This window comes from Mercurialis annua, linkage group LG3, assembly GCF_937616625.2.
Source record: "Mercurialis annua linkage group LG3, ddMerAnnu1.2, whole genome shotgun sequence".
In the NCBI taxonomy this organism is placed as follows: Eukaryota; Viridiplantae; Streptophyta; class Magnoliopsida; order Malpighiales; family Euphorbiaceae; genus Mercurialis; species Mercurialis annua.
In genome coordinates, this window is record NC_065572.1 from 67,523,522 (window position 1) to 67,540,301 (window position 16,780).

Consider the following 16,780-nt stretch of genomic DNA (forward strand, 5'->3'; position numbering starts at 1 on the left):
AAACGAAAGAGAAGAATGTACATAAGTTGAGAGCAAATTTTTCAGGAAATGGCGGGGTTCATGTATTTTTTATCAATAGAAAGTGGATGATGGAAGTTCCCGTCACTAGGCGGTGTGCATAAATTGAAATCAAATTTTCTAACTTTTTATTATTCAAACTGAAGATTTAAGAAATTTGAAACCAAAATGGTCGTTTTAGTCGATTTTTGATCAGGTATGCTTTATATTATAATTTATCTAACACATTTTGTGTTCAAAACAGAACTTAACCAAACAAAATTTGTTGGTCCACTTCGCTTTGATTTTTACACATTCCAACTCGTTACAATAGACCAAAAGGATTTGTTAGGTAATATTTGATGAAGACTTTTGGTTGAAGGGAGCATGTGAAGTTGGATGAACTATGGCCAACATAATCCTATAAAACTACATGTAATGTTAGATGGGACTCTTAGTTGACAATGACTTTTTGAATGGAGCCAAAAAAAGTTGCTAAAAACATAAGTTTCTATTATGAACTGAACAGGCATATAATTACTATGGATGGTGAAAGAATTTGTAGATAGTGCAGTGGAGCTTCAAAAAATACCAGTACATCTAGGCTGTGTATACAAAAATATTAGATAATTTTCCAACTATTGGTTATATATAAAAATTGGAAACTGATAACTGCCATCAAATGAATGACATTCAAAGCATGCTGTACCGCAATTTAAATAGACTATTGGTTTTGTAAATCAAATCCTCAGAAATCAGACAGCTTAACGAATCTTATATTTGCAGTCAAAACATTCAATTGAGAATTCCTTGCTGTGCTTCATCTCATGCACACGAGCCTCCTCCCACAGAAGACATTTCTGCAAATTAACAGCAAGCCGAGAGGATAAGATAATTAATAAATTCGACAAAATAACATAATAGTATAGCTCAAGAGACCCATGCCTATATTACTTTTGCAAATATTGAAAATAAAATAATAATTGATCACAATAAAGGATTCTATATAATACAATGAGGGATCATAAAAGGGATAGAAGCAAAGGCGAATTGCAAGAAGATGAAAATGTAAGATCAAAACTTGTGACAAAAGTAAAGCATATGACGATGAGCGGATTGCACACACATAATGCTAGGGAACTTCACATACAAGGCACTCAAAATAGGAAGACCAAATCTTAGAAGTGATAGAAACAATGTTACTTACAATAGGCATCCCCGAGTTGGCTTTTTCTTCTTCTCCTTTTGTTTTGGTTCAGGTTTGATAACTACCCTGATTGCCGAATCAAAAACAGCTTTCACATTCTGCGATAGCATAAGAATTACGTTGGTCATAGAAGAACACAGTTTTTAGCCAAGCATTCAGGAAGAGAGTTAAGTTCCAAATGACTAGAAAACTTTTGAGAAAGATTTAAGCAAACTATCCTAGATTTAACGTTAAGTATACAATCATCGAGTGAGATTGGGAAAAATCTCATTATCTCGTATCCGAGATTCAGACCAAACATTAATTTCAATTAAAATGCACGCAAATTTCCTTATGCATCAACTGTCTTGCTATATTTTTACAAACCTGCTGAGTTTTTGAGCTGCATTCAATATAATATAGTGCACCAATCTGTCTGCGAAGCTCCTCTCCCTGAACGTGAATGAAATTTTTTTATAAAGAAAATGATTAACATAAGAAAAGTCCTGAGGATCGATTGGATAGAAACTACACCTGTGCAGTAGTTACAGGTACCAATCCAGGATGATCGGCCAAATAATGCTTGTCCTCACGGAGATCTACATGTCATTGTATATAGTACCATCCATCAGAATTAAAAGTTCAGAATTCTTTACATGGCTAATTTGGAATTCCTACATGTATGAAGAATTAAAAAATTGTGTAGATGAGAAGCTATTTTTTAATCTAAGGATCAAGACATCCTGGTAAAGCAATTTTTCTGTAAAATATCACTTGCTACGGAAGGCAGTATAAATTGCTCAGTTCGTAGCAAATTACTTAAAGAAGCATAAAAGGCACTAGACTTTCATTCTATATGCTTCTTTAGATATAAGCTTGTATATATAAGCGTACATCTGATTGACTGAATTATTCAAGAAAAAGCTTCTCTGCATAAGCATTTTTCGTTGCCATGTCATTTCAGACCAACATTCTTCACCATAAGAATGGTTAGCTCCATAAGCATTGGACATCTTAATAATGATGACCATCTTTTGGAAGATACTATAATTTGAAAGCCATTCAGAATCTTGTTCAATCAACTATGACTATTGCCAGTGATTCTTTTAAGGCTGCCCAAAACAGGTTTTCAGATTATGAATAGCATAATTCTGATCACCTCAGTATCATTACAATGGTACCCTAAATTACTCAACTTCGACTTTTACAAGCTGTGAAATACGATACTGCCTTCAAGTGGAAGGGTCCTAATGTGTACAATACAAACAAGAAAGGGATAAAAGAGTTATCCTAAATTTGTGATCGAAGGATGATTCCCCCACTGAATCTAAAGATCATACATAAAAAGTTTTAGATATCTTACTATGCAAAAAAAACCTCAACCTGGTTTTCTCAATAAAAGAAGCTAGAAGAATCAAAATCATACTCTAGGAAACTTTAAATGATATTTTCTTCTTGACTAGTCAAATATGACAGTTATTTTCATCCTGTTACATCAGTTCTTCTCTTTCCAAAACTCAAGAGAGAGGCAGGCAGGCTTCAGCTCTATATGTAGTAGGCTTATAGCCTAACATGTCACTCTTACTCGAAAATTCTGACCGTCTAAAAAACTAGTTCCTAATTATCACAGCTTCTTCTAGAGAAATCATTCTGTGTACCAAATTAGTTTTCATATTTCAGTTTTCTTATACCTACTAAATTGCAAAGAATCACATTTGTATTCCAAAGAAGAAGGCAAAGCATGTTTAAGTTGATTCACGCATCCGTGGTTCGCAGATAGAATCTAAACATACTTCTTATGGACTGCAAAATCAATCTGAAGAAAAAGTTTTTATAACATTTCATCACCTACATGTGTTCGTTCAGGTTTTAGTAGGTTATAATGGAGTTGGATGGAAAGATGTCCTTCCTTGTCATCCAATAACATAAATGAAAACGGATCTTAGTTGGTGCATCTAGACACACTATACTCAACTCATGTCTACTGCAAGAAGATAACCACAAAGTTAATTACAAACAGCAATATTTAAGAACTAAGAGCTAGTAAACTTACCCAGTTTGGTTCCAACTAATACTAACGGAACTCCTGGAGCAAAATGCTGAAGCTCGGGAACCCACTGTGCAAGCAATGATATGTTAGTAGGCCAATCCGTCATATAACCATAAAAGATCAGATGTACTGAAAATTATGCACACCTTTTTAAGTACATTCTCATAGCTCGCCCGACTAACTAGGGAGAAAGCCAACACAAAGACATCACCCCCTCTGTAACTCAAGGGCCTCAATCTATTGTAATCTTCTTGTCCTACAAAACTCATTGAAAATAAGCTCTCATATACCCTAACCATTTAGCAGCAAAATTTAGCAAAAGAGTTCTGCAAGGAAAAAACAAATATGTAAGATGAACAAATAAACATACCAGCTGTGTCCCAAAGGCCTAAGTTGACAGTGATTCCTTCAACTACAACATTTGCACTGAAGTTGTCGAACACAGTGGGTATATAGTCCTGATCAACCCAAAAACAATCAAAATTCAAAACAAAATCAACCATAGTATTATTCTAAGACCATGTTAGTTTTGCACAAAACATCAAAACTGTCCAAAATAGGAAACAAACCAAACCCAGATGATCATCCAAAATTGGAAACCCAAAAAAGACAACAACTTTATCAGCAAATAAAACAGAACACAGAAACTAAAAGTTCAAAAGAGAAAATTTAATACTCAAGAAAACATCAAAAGCATCAAACCCCAGAAGCAAACAGACAACAAACCACATAAAAACCCAACAAAAATGAAAAAAAAAAGGAAACTTTTTTACACTAAATATTAAAATATTGGTCATTTCATAACCCAACAAAAAAGAGAGGAAGAACATACAGTAGGAAATTTGTTACTAGTGTAGCAAATAAGCATGCAAGTTTTGCCAACAGCCCCATCTCCTACTGTGACACACTTGATGAACCTTGAAGCACTTGCAGCCATTGATGGAACAAAAACCAACAATCAAAAACAACAAGAAACCTCTTTTAAAACTAAAAATGTTAAACAACTTCTGAAAAAACAACTGCAAAAAAACAAAAGGGTTTGGTTTGGTTTGTGGGTAGACAAATTTAATATAGCTCCTTTTAGAGGTGGTGAATCACATGATTCTTACTCATTCATAATTTACTTATCATTCACTCTGTATATATATATCAAAAAAAATATCAAAACTTTTTGGATTTACGAGAAAGTTTTGGTTTTTGTTTTTGGATTTAAATTTTGTTTTTATAATTTTATGATTATAGTCTCATAGTACTGAAACAGTACTCTAATTTGTAGCAAAAAGCAGAGAGTTTTCTGGCTTTTATTGTCTTTCACCATTGGAGCGTGAAGCGCGTGTTCCAAGTTTTTGATAATTATTGATGATTATTTTATTGGAGTGTTATGATAATTAATTAAGTTTTATTTTGTTGTGCTGTTGTTAATTTTACTTAGACAGTTTGATGCTCTTGTTGATAGCTACTAATGATGGGAGATAATGTAGCAAAGAGAAATTAAATATAAAATTTATAATAATAGTAATTCTTATTTTCTTCTAAGGTAAAAATAATAATAGTAAATTTTATTTTCTTTTAAGGTAAACTTTTATTTTTGATACTAAGCAACCAACTAATTAAGGTAAAAAAAGATTTGGTACTAGTAAAAAGAAGTTGCAAATCTACAATAAAGAAGGCTAAATTTAGTGGGGGTTTTTTATATAATTTTTTCTATTTTTATGAATTAATTTTTCTTTCTTAGTCCTGAAGATAATATTAATGACTCTTATCATGCATAGCTATCTTTAGAAGTTAAGATATTTTTTATTTTTTTATTTGATGGAAGATATTTGTTAATTATAATAGGGTTTCTGTTGCCACAGAATCTTAAAATTGTCTTTACATTTCAATTTTTATGAATTATACCACTTCAATCAATGTCACTTTGATTCATATTTTTATAGAATATTGGCTTAATAAATACTAACGTTTTAATTTTCCCGCGATTTAATTATTCAAAATATTATAAAATAAAGGCTATCCCCTTAAAATTCCCCCACCTTTTACCCCCAAATTATTTGCACCCTCACGTTGTAAAACCACCAAATATACTTAAATTACGACCTTTCACTTTCAATTACACCCTCAAGTATGAAATTGATATCTTTTCACTTAAAAAATGTTCAAATCAATACTTTAAATTTTAACATATATTTTAAAATAGAACTTATTTAAAACAAAAATAAACCCATTTTTACAAGTGAAAAGAGATCATTTTAATGCTTGAGGGTGCAATTGAAAGTGAAAGGTCGTAATTTGGGTATATTTGGTGGTTTTGCAACGTGAGAGTGCAAATAAATTGGAGGTAAAAGGTGAGGGTTTTTTTAAAGGGATAAGCCTAAAATAAATGTTAACTTCTTTATTTTTTTGCATTTTATAATCTAAGTTTCCATCAATTTTTTACATATAACCAGATTAGATATATATTGAAATATTAAATTTTAATGTTCTAAAAATAAATAAAATTCTGACCTTTCACATTTATAGTCTAAAAAAAGGGCAAGTTTTTGGGCTACAAAATACAAAAATAAAAAAGTTAGAATTCATTTTATAACGTTTTGAATAATAAAATTAAATCGCTATTTTTTTTTTGATAATTGAGGAAGGGGGGACGCTTGTAAGGATGAATTGAACCAACAATCTTACCAATTTTCTGTCCGCTTATATCATTTGAGCTACAACTCGTTGGTAAATCGCTATATAATTGAAATGTTAGAATTTATTTTGACAATATTTTTATTCTTTTTTGTTATCATTTGTGCTTCCATATTTTTGGATTTTATTAATTTTAAACCATTTTCTGTCTTTGAAAAAGACAAAAATGTTTTTTTTTCTTAAACTGTGAAACCATATTTTTGTATTTCAAAAATCATAATCATGATTTTTTTATTTAAATTTGTATGTTTCCAATATTAAACTATTAATATAAAACAACAATAATTTAATACCAAAAAGGAAATTATGTCGATAGGAAATCTTTCATTTCCATTTAATATAATTTGTTAAGCTTGAAGTAAGAAAAATAGTTTTATATGACATTTATTTATTACTTTCTTCAGAGGTAAAATATAATTTATTTTCTCCTTTTAACAATTCGGATTAGTTCAAATATAAAATGAAAATTCAAATATCTTCATCTCTTACTTAAGCGTTTTTTGTTACAATTTTTGTAAGTTTGGGTACGAAAAATTGCCTGTTCTGTAAGAAAATGGAGAAGTTAATTATAAAGATACTCATAAGCTTGTGCATATTTGTCATGAATAAATAAAACATATGTAGGGGGGATATAATATCCATTGAATTCAAAAGGACCACAACATAAATCCATTGACTTTGAATAATTACTCTCGCTCATAGTTTTTTTTATATATATATATAATTGAGGAAGGGGGAGCGCTTGTGGAATGAATCTAACTCACGACCTAGCATTTTTCTGCTCAGCGTTTATATCATTTGAGTTACATCTCATTGGTTCACTCATAATTAATTAAGTTTATATTAATTAAATTTCTTTATATATATTCGCAATTACTTTAAAAGACTATGACGACATTAATAAATATTTTATAAAAATAAGGTTCAATTTGTTTTGAAAATTATGAATTTCAACCCGTTTTGTAATTTTAACACAATTTTTATGCAATTTAATGCATGAACTGTCATTTTTTTCAATTCTAAACACCAAACAATTTTTTGTCAAAAAATGCTGACATAGACACCTGAATAAACATTATTCCAGCTTTCACATCAATATATTTTGACAAAAAATTATTTGGCGCATAAAATTTCAAAAATTTAAAAATTAGTGTCTGAATTGTCAAAATTGATAGTTCGTGTTAAAATTACAAAACATGCTAAAGTTCGTGATTATTTAAACAATTAAGCCTACAAATAAAATATAAAAATTAGTTTTATTTTTTTATATTTTTTGGCAAATAATTAAATATTTTAACACATTTTTAAAATAAAATAATGTAATTTTTTTGAGGCAAAGATATTGTACGGTGAAATGAATAATTTTGTTTTTCTCTAATTGTAATTCAATAAACAATTGTAGAATGGGGATACCTTAAGAACTCTAGTCTCAAACCTACTAGCAAGACTAATTGAAAGAGACATTCCATGATAGGGTTGAGTCTAGTCTACAATTACTTCATTATTCATTTCATTATGAAAGAAAAAAGTTTTTGTTTTTGTTTTTGGTACTGGCCAAAGCAATATAATTTTTTTTTTAAATAGATAGAGTCTAAATTAATGACTCTTCCAGATTTATAAGGAGAAAAACAAATTAATACTACTAAAATAAATTCTTTGGTTTGGAATTTAAATAATATGAAAGAAGAAAATTTTCTTATGAGTTGTCATATAATTAAAGTGAAGGTTTTGTAAAATCAGAAACAAATATATCATGGGATGAAACGCACAACAAACATGGTTTAACATTTCTATTTACTTTCTTTTTCTTTTGAACAGTTTTCTATTTACTTTTTAAACTTACATATTAAAAAAACTTTCTCATTTAGTAAGGTCTATGGAAGGATTTTAAACTTGCGTGGAGCCATTTCCTATATTTTATTTATTGACTCAACCAATTAAATGTTATATATTTTCCGTTTAATTTTTAAAAATTTAATGAATTTTAATCCATAAATAAAATCTAGACGGGTCTTTGTAAAAAATGATATACTAACATTATGTAGTTGGTCGTACAAGATATCACTATCCATAGTTGTTGAGTATTTACTTCTTATAGGGGAATCCATGAATTATATAAAAAGTAGTTAATAAAAGGGCAAAATAATAATTTAAAGAAGGCATAAAGCAAAAGGGTAGGTTGGGTATTGAATTATTAGAAAAGAGGCAGTTTTTAAGCAAGAAAATGGTGAGGCAAATGGGAATTATTGGAGAATAAAAGGGTGGGTTTAAAAAGAATAAGTAAAGATTAAGTAAGCTTTAGCCTACAATGTGCAAAAATGACAGCTACAAAAAATGATTGATTAAATGTAACCTTTAATTATATTGAGTAAAAAAGTTTGTCTACCATGTTTTTTCTTTGATTCTCATATTCTTGTGTATTGATTATTAGATATTATTTATACAAAAAGTCGAATATAGTATAGTTATGTAATATCTGATCTAGTGTGGATCATAATTGGTTGTAATTTTAGAAATGTCAATTTTATTTTATTTTATTGTAATTTTAAAGTGAGTATATTTCTGTAATATATTTTTATATTAACAATAATATTTTGAAAAGTTTAATATTTAATTATCATTTTTTTTATCATAAATAGATCTATTTTATGTTAATTGTTAGCGGGGATAAACTAATACTATTACGCATTTTTTAAACAGGCAAACCACAGTCTGAGAAAGTCGTGGTCGAACCCCGACCTCATGCACAATTTGTTTCGGGTGGAAGTTTCCCTCTCTTGCGTTTTTCAGAGATATCCAGGAGGGCCAAATTCAAAAATAATTTTATGGATGACTAAAACAATTTATTTTTCATTTTTAGAGGAGTTAAACTAGTCTTTTGACATTATTTATCTAATTTTTTTTATCAATTCCCTGTATTTCTTAAAAGCTAATCATTCAAAAATATCTAATTTCTTGACTTTTTGTTTATCTTTCCAACTTCTATTTTTTTTTTCAATTTTCAGTTTCAGTTGTATCTAATTATTCTAATTAAAGTTTTTTCATTTAAAAAATGTTCACATTTGAGTCTCAATTTTTAATACTTTTTAAAATATTATTTAAACTATATGCCAAATGGGAGTGACATAACTTTATAGAGTGAAAAATTCTAATTGAAAAAGAGTTACAATTTAAATTAAAAGTTAAAAGAAGTGGTAAAATTAATGATTATGAAAAATTTAAATTATAAACAAAAAGAATCGAAATGTAATGTCTTTTTGGATAATTAGAAATTTTACATTAAGATTTATCGATTCTTTCTTAAAATACTACAATAATTTGTGTGAATTTATATTAATTATTTTTTTATTTTCAAACTTTAAATTTCTTTCTTTATGTTTTTGTTTAATTGAAAATTTATTTTATTCGTGTTTCAAATATTTAATGCTTAAATTCTGTAAAAAAATTACATTATCTAAAATTGATGTGCATTATTTATACTTTTTCCTAAGTCATATATTTTTTTAATTAATTGATAATCATATATATTTTAATTAAGAACAACTTATTATAAGATCCTCACATATATCATAATTCACAATTTGATACCTCTTGTTTAAAATTAAATAATTTAATATTTCACTTTCAATTTTTTTAACAACTTCTACCAGTTCCGTTAGCAATATTTTTTCCTCATTTCTGTTGTTCCATTCCATTTCAAGTTGAGCATAATAACTTAATAATTAATAATAAACTTGTAAGAATAGCAATACGATACAGTCATTCAAAAAGTTGCAAAAATGCTGACGTGGCACGACTAGTAATAAAACAAGTGTAAGAGTGACAGCAACAGCACGAAAAAGAAAAAAACAGAACCAACTGTTCTCTCAGCTCTGTTCCTTATTTTATTCCAATTTTCATTTCGCACCTAAATTTCAAAACCCTAACTTTCAAATTTCGCTAATTTGCAATCAAAATCTCTTTAACAATCAAACGTTCATAAAAAATAACCAGAAAATGGGCAAATCCAAACGCGGCCGAAAATCCAAAACCCTAGATCCTTCTACCGACGACGATGTTTTTGCCGTCACCAATATCGAAATCATCAGTCCCGCCACCTCACCCACCACCGCCAATGCCGCCGAATCCCACTCACGTGGCCGTGGCCGTCCTAAGAAACGCCTTAAGGCAGAAAGGTCTCCGTCTTTTGTGCCACAGGCAAATAATGGAGGAGAAATGATGCTCTCAATGCTGCCTGCTGAGAGCGTCGCTGGTCCGCAACGGTTGGTGCCGGCTATGGACGCCGTGGTGAAGGTGTTTTGTGTGCACACAGAGCCGAATTTTTCATTGCCGTGGCAAAGGAAGAGACAGTATAGTTCGAGTAGTAGCGGGTTTGTGATTGGAGGAAGGAGGGTATTGACTAATGCACATTCTGTTGAGCATTACACTCAAGTTAAGCTCAAGAAACGAGGCTCGGATACTAAGTATTTAGCTACTGTGCTTGCTATTGGAACCGAATGTGATATTGGTAACTATAGTTATTAACTTATGATAATCTATAGTTATTGATTGAATTCGGAATATAATGCATAAATGTTGGTAGCTATTAATGTATGTTTTTAATATATGTTTCTGTTATGGTAGCTATGCTAACGGTGAATGATGATGAGTTTTGGGAAGGAGTGTCACCCGTTGAGTTCGGCCAATTACCTGCACTTCAAGATGCTGTCACTGTTGTGGGTTATCCAATTGGGGGAGACACGATTTCTGTAACCAGTGGCGTTGTTTCACGAATTGAGATCCTTTCTTATGTTCATGGGTCGACTGAGCTTCTGGGTTTGCAGGTTATAACATTACAAAGATACTCATTTTTTTCTTATTGAGTAATTTACTTGAACTATGCCCTTATACGCCTCTCCCATCTTTTGCAGATAGATGCTGCCATAAACTCAGGAAACTCTGGTGGGCCTGCCTTTAATGACAAAGGAAAATGCGTTGGCATTGCATTTCAGTCCCTTAAACATGAAGATGCTGAAAATATAGGGTATGTCATACCAACACCAGTCATCACCCACTTCATCCAAGACTATGAGAAGAATGGAGCATATACAGGTAGTTAACTTATTACAACCATAGGCACATTCATGAAATCTGTGGAGAAATGGAGTAGGATAGCTTTTGAGGCAGAGAAAAGGCCTATATTCATATTTGATATGGTTTATTTTATAATTTTTGAGTGCGCTGCTCATGATTTGAAGACAAGCTGGGATAAGTGTAGTTTATGCATTATTTTGTGCTTCTTGATGCATCCTATTTCTGCAAGGTTGAATTATCTTTTTCTCAGGTTGAGCTGTGCACCTTAATGATTTTCTTAGCTAATTTAAAATGCACACAATTAACTCTGTATCTAAAGTAAGCCAGCTTACTTGAATGCTTGCCTCTGTTCACCTTGATGAGGGTAATCTTTTCTATTAGCTACCATTAAATCAAGTCACTCTGTACCACTTCAAAACATGCCATTTGGTTTACCTTCACTTAATAAAATAAGGATGCAGTTGCTTCATGAAATATGTATGTTTGTTTCTGTGCTTTCATGGGTAATGTGAAATTGATGTAGAACTTCCTGTTCATTGTATGTCATGCTTCACTGAACTTTGATCAAAATCCAATGTCATCTGTTACATGGCAGGATTCCCATTTCTCGGTATTGAGTGGCAAAAAATGGAAAATCCAGATTTGCGTAAGGCCATGGGAATGAAACATGATCAGAAGGGTGTTCGTATCAGGAGAATCGATCCCACTGCTTTAGAATCTAAGGTGTTAAAACCATCAGACATTATTCTCAGTTTTGATGGTGTAGATATTGCCAACGATGGAACCGGTGAGTATCGGTAGTCTATCAGAAACCTGAAGAAGATTTGGTTTCTTACATGAATTATAGTTTCATAAACTTAGGTATTTATGTTGCGTTCCTCTGACTCAGCACTCATATTCTTGCTTCTTGAGTTTTCAGTTCCCTTTAGGCATGGAGAGCGAATAGGTTTCAGCTACCTTATTTCCCAAAAGTATACCGGTGATGGTGCCGCAATTAAAGTTCTCCGCAGTTCTGAGGTTTTGAATTTTGACATCAAACTTACAACTCACCGGAAGCTCATTCCATCACATGTCAAAGGCAGACCACCTTCATATTATATTATTGCAGGATTGGTCTTCTCAACTGTTTCTGTTCCATATCTTCGTTCTGAGGTGTGTTACTTTCTCCTAAATTAGTAAATGTATCTTCGTGTCATGCAGGTTGTGACCTTTTGCTTTCGGTTCAGCAACAATATCTTTATGTTCATCATTCTCAGTATGAAAAATTATTGAAATAGAGGAATTTTGAATTTGCCAAATTTCTTTGAAGTGGCATCAATTCTTTATTCTCGATGAGCAAACTTTTTATATGCAATTTTTCTTGTCGAGTAGTGTACTGCTAATAATGTGCTAGTATTAAGGGAGGATGCATTAGACATAAACAAACCTGAACATGTATTTTTGCTATGTCGTGCAATGGCTTGCTTTTACACATGCACTTAATATTGAAGTCTTATGAAAAGTCCTTCTTGGTCTTTTATACCATAAGTGGAACTGCATTTGAGATTATTCTTTATGGTACACTGGCAACAGAAGTACTAATTTAAGTTGTACATTTTTTATTAGTTTTTTACTATGAAAGATGTGAACTCTGAAGCGAATCTTTCTTTCCTCGCCATTCACAGCTAGTTTTCATTTGTCCAACATTTTTACAACCTTTGCTGCGTGTTGTGTCGATTCTCTTAGCATGATTTGATTTTGTTCTTTATGCATCTTCAGTACGGCAAGGAGTACGAATATGAAGCTCCTGTCAAGCTTTTGGATAAACTTCTGCACTCAATGCCTCAAACCCCAGATGAGCAGCTAGTTGTGGTTTCTCAGGTTTTCTTCGTTCTCTATTATGCAAGTGATGTTTTACTTTGCCGGTTTTCTGATGTATGATGTTCTGGCTACTTTCTTGAAGGTGCTCGTTGCTGATATTAATATTGGTTATGAGGACATTGTCAACACTCAGGTGAGAAATACAGTCTGTAATTGCTTAATTAGTTTAAGCATCTATTCTCTTAATGTCTTTCTATTTCATTTGTGTGTGCCTATGCAGGTTCTTGCTTTCAATGGCAAGCCAGTGAAGAACCTTAAGAGCTTGGCCAACATGGTAGAAAATTGCAATGATGAGTTTTTGAAATTTGATTTGGATTATGACCAGGTTTACCCACTTTTTGTTTCTCCTTCTCTTTCTCTCTCTCACATGTAGAAAAATGCACATGTGTGTTTGGATATGTTTTTGAAATTTATAGCTCCTTTTCTTTTCTGTTTTCTGCTGAGCAGATAGTAGTTCTCGCGACGAAGACTGCCAAGGCAGCCACTGTAGATATTCTCACTACACATTGCATACCTTCAGCAATGTCAGACGACCTTAAACAGTGAAGTCCGGGATTTAATATACATAAATTGCACTAGTCTTATTATAACCTTGTTGTCACTAGCATTTTCAAGATTAGGAGGAAGAAATATGTATACAATTCGAGTAGTTGAACCTGCTAGGTTTATATTTGCAACTGCCGAAGCACATGCACATCCAGAGATGGTATTAAAAGTTAAGAATTTTTTCTGAGAAGAGTATTTTACCTGTAGCAAGAAGAAGATGAAGGATAGGTTGAGAAATATAAGTGTTTTTCCGGTTATCATAGAAATTTTGCGGAATCAAGTTGAGTATTTGATCAACGATCATTTGTAGCTTCTTTTATCTCAAATAGAGAATTAGTGAAAACATCATTGCTACTGTAATTTCTACTTCTAAATCTCATTATTAACATCCTGATTGAGTTGGGTATTTGATTATATGAGTACTTTGCTTTTATCTTTAAACGCTGCTTTTACCATCCAAAAATTGAATAGTCTTGTCGATTCATCGTCATCCTTCAGGGCCTTATGGTGGCTGATCTGAAATGTTGAAGAAGCTTCTTCAACCGGCCTCTCTAAAGCTACTTTTTTTTGGATCATTCTAAAGCTACTTTTAGTTTGATTATTGAATTTGAAGTAGCAATTAAATTATCCATTGTGCATGGAATCAGGTCCTCTTATAAATTTATATAATACTCTTACTTGCAAATGAAGCAAAAGGCATAAGCCCACACATGTTGAAGAAACGTGGTCAATGGTCTTCTTCATAAACAAAACATATTTCTGATTAGTTTATGCAGAATTTAATCGGTGTTTGTCTTTAACAATATTTATAACTATTTTATGCAGAATCAAACTTTACCTGATGAAAGAATACATATTAATTATAAAAAGATAAATGGAAGACTTCCTCTGCATCTTCGTCTTCCTTCATGCGTTGTCTTTAAATTCAAATCCTCTTCCATTTCTCATCATCATTGAACATTGATTAACCAAACAAATACACAAACTTTACTTCACAATACTTCACAATGGGACAGTCAAGAGGAAGCCGCAAGTCTAAAACTCAAATATCAACCACCAAATCCACCTCTAAAACTACCAAAAACCACGAACTCATCGGTCTCACCAGCAGCAACAGTAAACACGTTAATGGCTCCCGTGTAGCTGGAGAGATTAGGAGAGTGGTACCGGATATGGACGCAGTGGTGAAAGTATTTTGTGTTCACACAGAACCAAATTATTCACTGCCATGGCAGAGGAATAAGCAGTATAGTTCGTTTAGTAGCGGGTTTGTGATTGGAGGAAGAAGGGTATTGACTAATGCACATTCTGTTGAGCATTACACCCAAGTTAAGCTCAAGAAACGCGGCTCTGATACCAAGTATTTAGCTACTGTTCTTGCTATCGGAACTGAATGCGATATAGGTAAATACTTCAAATCTTGATATTAATTTCCCTTTTAAGCAATCAAATGAGATTATAAAATTTCTGACATGTACCTGAATACAAAATGCAGCTATGCTAACAGTTGAAGATGATGAGTTCTGGCAAGGAGTTTCAGCAATTGAGTTTGGTGAATTGCCTGCGCTTCAGGATTCTGTGACGGTTGTAGGATATCCAATTGGGGGAGACACAATTTCTGTGACTAGTGGAGTTGTTTCAAGAATTGAAATTCTATCTTATACCCACGGTTCAACTGAGCTTCTAGGCTTGCAGATAGATGCTGCAATAAACTCTGGCAATTCGGGTGGGCCAACTTTTAATGATAAAGGTCAATGCATTGGCATTGCTTTTCAGTCCTATAGTCATACAGATGCTGAAAATATAGGGTATGTGATACCAACACCAGTCATCTCCCACTTTATTCAAGATTTTGAGAAGAATGGAGCATATACAGGTAATTAAAACTCATCAGCTTGCTTAGTTTATGTTCTAATTTATTCAATTTTGACTTAACTATGTTGTCTGTCATGTGGCAGGATTTCCATTGCTTGGGATTGGATGGCAGAAAATGGAAAATCCAGATTTGCGTATGGCTATGGGTATGAAACATGATCAGAAGGGTGTTCGGATCAGAAAAATTGATCCCACTACTCCTGAATCTCAAGTTCTGAAGCCGTCTGACATTATTCTTAGCTTTGATGGCATAGATATTGCCAATGATGGGACAGGTAAAAATATCTGAAGCCTATTGTCTTACCTAGCACCTGAAGCCTAGCTATTTTCACTTCATCCCCTTACTTGTTGATTTTCAGTTCCGTTTGGGCGTGGAGAACGGATAGGTTTTAGTTACCTTGTTTCGCAAAAGTACACAGGCGATAGTGCAGCAATTACAATTCTCCGCGATTCTGAGGTTTTAACTATTGATATCGAACTTGCTGTTTATCAACACATTGCTCCGGTACACGTTCAAGGCATGCCACCTTATTATATTGTTTCAGGATTTGTGTTCGCAGTCGTTTCTGCTCCATATCTCCGTTCTGAGGTCTGTAATTCCATCCCATTCATATAGCTGTGCGTCAAACATATAAACAGGATTTCCGATGCTCGTCTTCTTTTTTGCATGTTTTCCAGTACGGTGAGGATATGGAAGGTCCTGTCAAGCTTATGGACAAAGTTAACTCGATGCGTCAATTCCCAGATGAGGAGATTGTTGTGGTTTCTCAGGTTTGCTTTAATTACAGATACAAGTGGAAATTTTTACCTTATTCATCATCTGTTTTTTCACACTATTCCTTGTCTGCATTCTTGCAGGTACTTGTGGCTGATATTAATATTGGTTACGAAGACATTGTGAATACTCAGGTGAGAAATCCAATCTGTAATGAGAGCATCGGTTTAAGTTTTCCTGTCGTTAAACGTATTCTACTGCTATTGCAGGTTCTGGCTTTCAATGGAAAACCAGCGAGGAACCTGAAGAGCTTGGCAAACATGGTAGAATGTTGTACCGATGAATATTTGAAATTCGAATTGGAGCATGATCAGGTATACACTCGCTCTCACGCCTCCCATGTGTTTGAAATTTGACGTTTCTGAACCTGACAATTTATTTACTCCTGACAGATAGCAGTTCTTCGTACCGAGCCTGCCAAGGCTGCTACTGAAGATATTCTTACAACAAATTCCATACCTTCAGCAATGTCCGACGATATTAAATCATTCATATCTTAGGCTGCGAAGACTAAAATAAGAAGGATTAATTTAACATAGAGAAGATAAGAGATTATTTATTTTTTGTAACCTGAGTAGTTTTTCATAATTACTGCTGTTTATTCAAATCAAAAAAATGATTACTGCTGTTTATTGGTAGCAGAGTATATTCAATTGGATTTTGTCTGGTATTAGTTTTTTTTTTGTTTGTCAATTGCATTTTAGTCATGTAACTAGTGTGGACATTGAAT

The 16,780-nt window shown here is 32.5% G+C and overlaps 3 protein-coding genes across 3 annotated transcripts; 2 read left to right on the plus strand and 1 right to left on the minus strand.

Annotated features, from left to right (window-relative positions):
* Nucleotides 1-544: 544 nt before the first annotated feature.
* LOC126674762 (rac-like GTP-binding protein ARAC8) lies at nucleotides 545-4,472 on the minus strand. The gene is made up of 8 exons (XM_050369267.2): nucleotides 4,066-4,472; nucleotides 3,604-3,691; nucleotides 3,380-3,489; nucleotides 3,237-3,300; nucleotides 1,718-1,782; nucleotides 1,571-1,636; nucleotides 1,205-1,302; nucleotides 545-857 (listed from the first exon to the last, which is right to left on the minus strand). Exons 1-8 carry the CDS (start codon nucleotides 4,168-4,170, stop codon nucleotides 818-820), a joined length of 636 nt encoding a protein of 211 aa, XP_050225224.1. The 5' UTR covers nucleotides 4,171-4,472; the 3' UTR covers nucleotides 545-817.
* A 5,285-nt stretch (nucleotides 4,473-9,757) lies between these two features.
* LOC126673700 (protease Do-like 9) lies at nucleotides 9,758-13,814 on the plus strand. The gene is made up of 9 exons (XM_050367933.2): nucleotides 9,758-10,428; nucleotides 10,545-10,744; nucleotides 10,832-11,012; nucleotides 11,590-11,781; nucleotides 11,914-12,146; nucleotides 12,753-12,854; nucleotides 12,937-12,987; nucleotides 13,075-13,179; nucleotides 13,302-13,814. The coding sequence occupies exons 1-9, from the start codon at nucleotides 9,918-9,920 to the stop codon at nucleotides 13,398-13,400; spliced, it is 1,674 nt and encodes a 557-aa protein (XP_050223890.1). The 5' UTR covers nucleotides 9,758-9,917; the 3' UTR covers nucleotides 13,401-13,814.
* Nucleotides 13,815-14,246: 432 nt separating this feature from the next.
* On the plus strand, nucleotides 14,247-16,703 carry LOC126673701 (protease Do-like 9). The gene is made up of 8 exons (XM_050367935.2): nucleotides 14,247-14,804; nucleotides 14,896-15,276; nucleotides 15,359-15,550; nucleotides 15,635-15,864; nucleotides 15,954-16,046; nucleotides 16,134-16,184; nucleotides 16,260-16,364; nucleotides 16,443-16,703. Exons 1-8 carry the CDS (start codon nucleotides 14,408-14,410, stop codon nucleotides 16,548-16,550), a joined length of 1,557 nt encoding a protein of 518 aa, XP_050223892.1. The 5' UTR covers nucleotides 14,247-14,407; the 3' UTR covers nucleotides 16,551-16,703.
* Nucleotides 16,704-16,780: the final 77 nt, after the last annotated feature.

Bases quoted from the DNA above. Each gene is read 5' to 3' on its own strand.
- LOC126673701 (XM_050367935.2), top strand. From the start codon at position 14,408: ATGGGACAGTCAAGAGGAAGCCGCAAGTCTAAAACTCAAATATCAACC. The intron at 16,185-16,259 runs GTGAGAAATCCA...CTGCTATTGCAG, and splicing joins AAGACATTGTGAATACTCAG to GTTCTGGCTTTCAATGGAAA. The intron at 16,365-16,442 runs GTATACACTCGC...TACTCCTGACAG, and splicing joins TCGAATTGGAGCATGATCAG to ATAGCAGTTCTTCGTACCGA.
- LOC126673700 (XM_050367933.2), top strand. From the start codon at position 9,918: ATGGGCAAATCCAAACGCGGCCGAAAATCCAAAACCCTAGATCCTTCT. The intron at 10,745-10,831 runs GTTATAACATTA...CATCTTTTGCAG, and splicing joins CTGAGCTTCTGGGTTTGCAG to ATAGATGCTGCCATAAACTC. The intron at 12,147-12,752 runs GTGTGTTACTTT...ATGCATCTTCAG, and splicing joins TTCCATATCTTCGTTCTGAG to TACGGCAAGGAGTACGAATA.
- LOC126674762 (XM_050369267.2), bottom strand. From the start codon at position 4,170: ATGGCTGCAAGTGCTTCAAGGTTCATCAAGTGTGTCACAGTAGGAGAT. The intron at 3,490-3,603 runs GTATGTTTATTT...TGAGTTTTGTAG, and splicing joins AGGCCTTTGGGACACAGCTG to GACAAGAAGATTACAATAGA. The intron at 1,303-1,570 runs GTTTGTAAAAAT...ATGCTATCGCAG, and splicing joins GCAGCTCAAAAACTCAGCAG to AATGTGAAAGCTGTTTTTGA.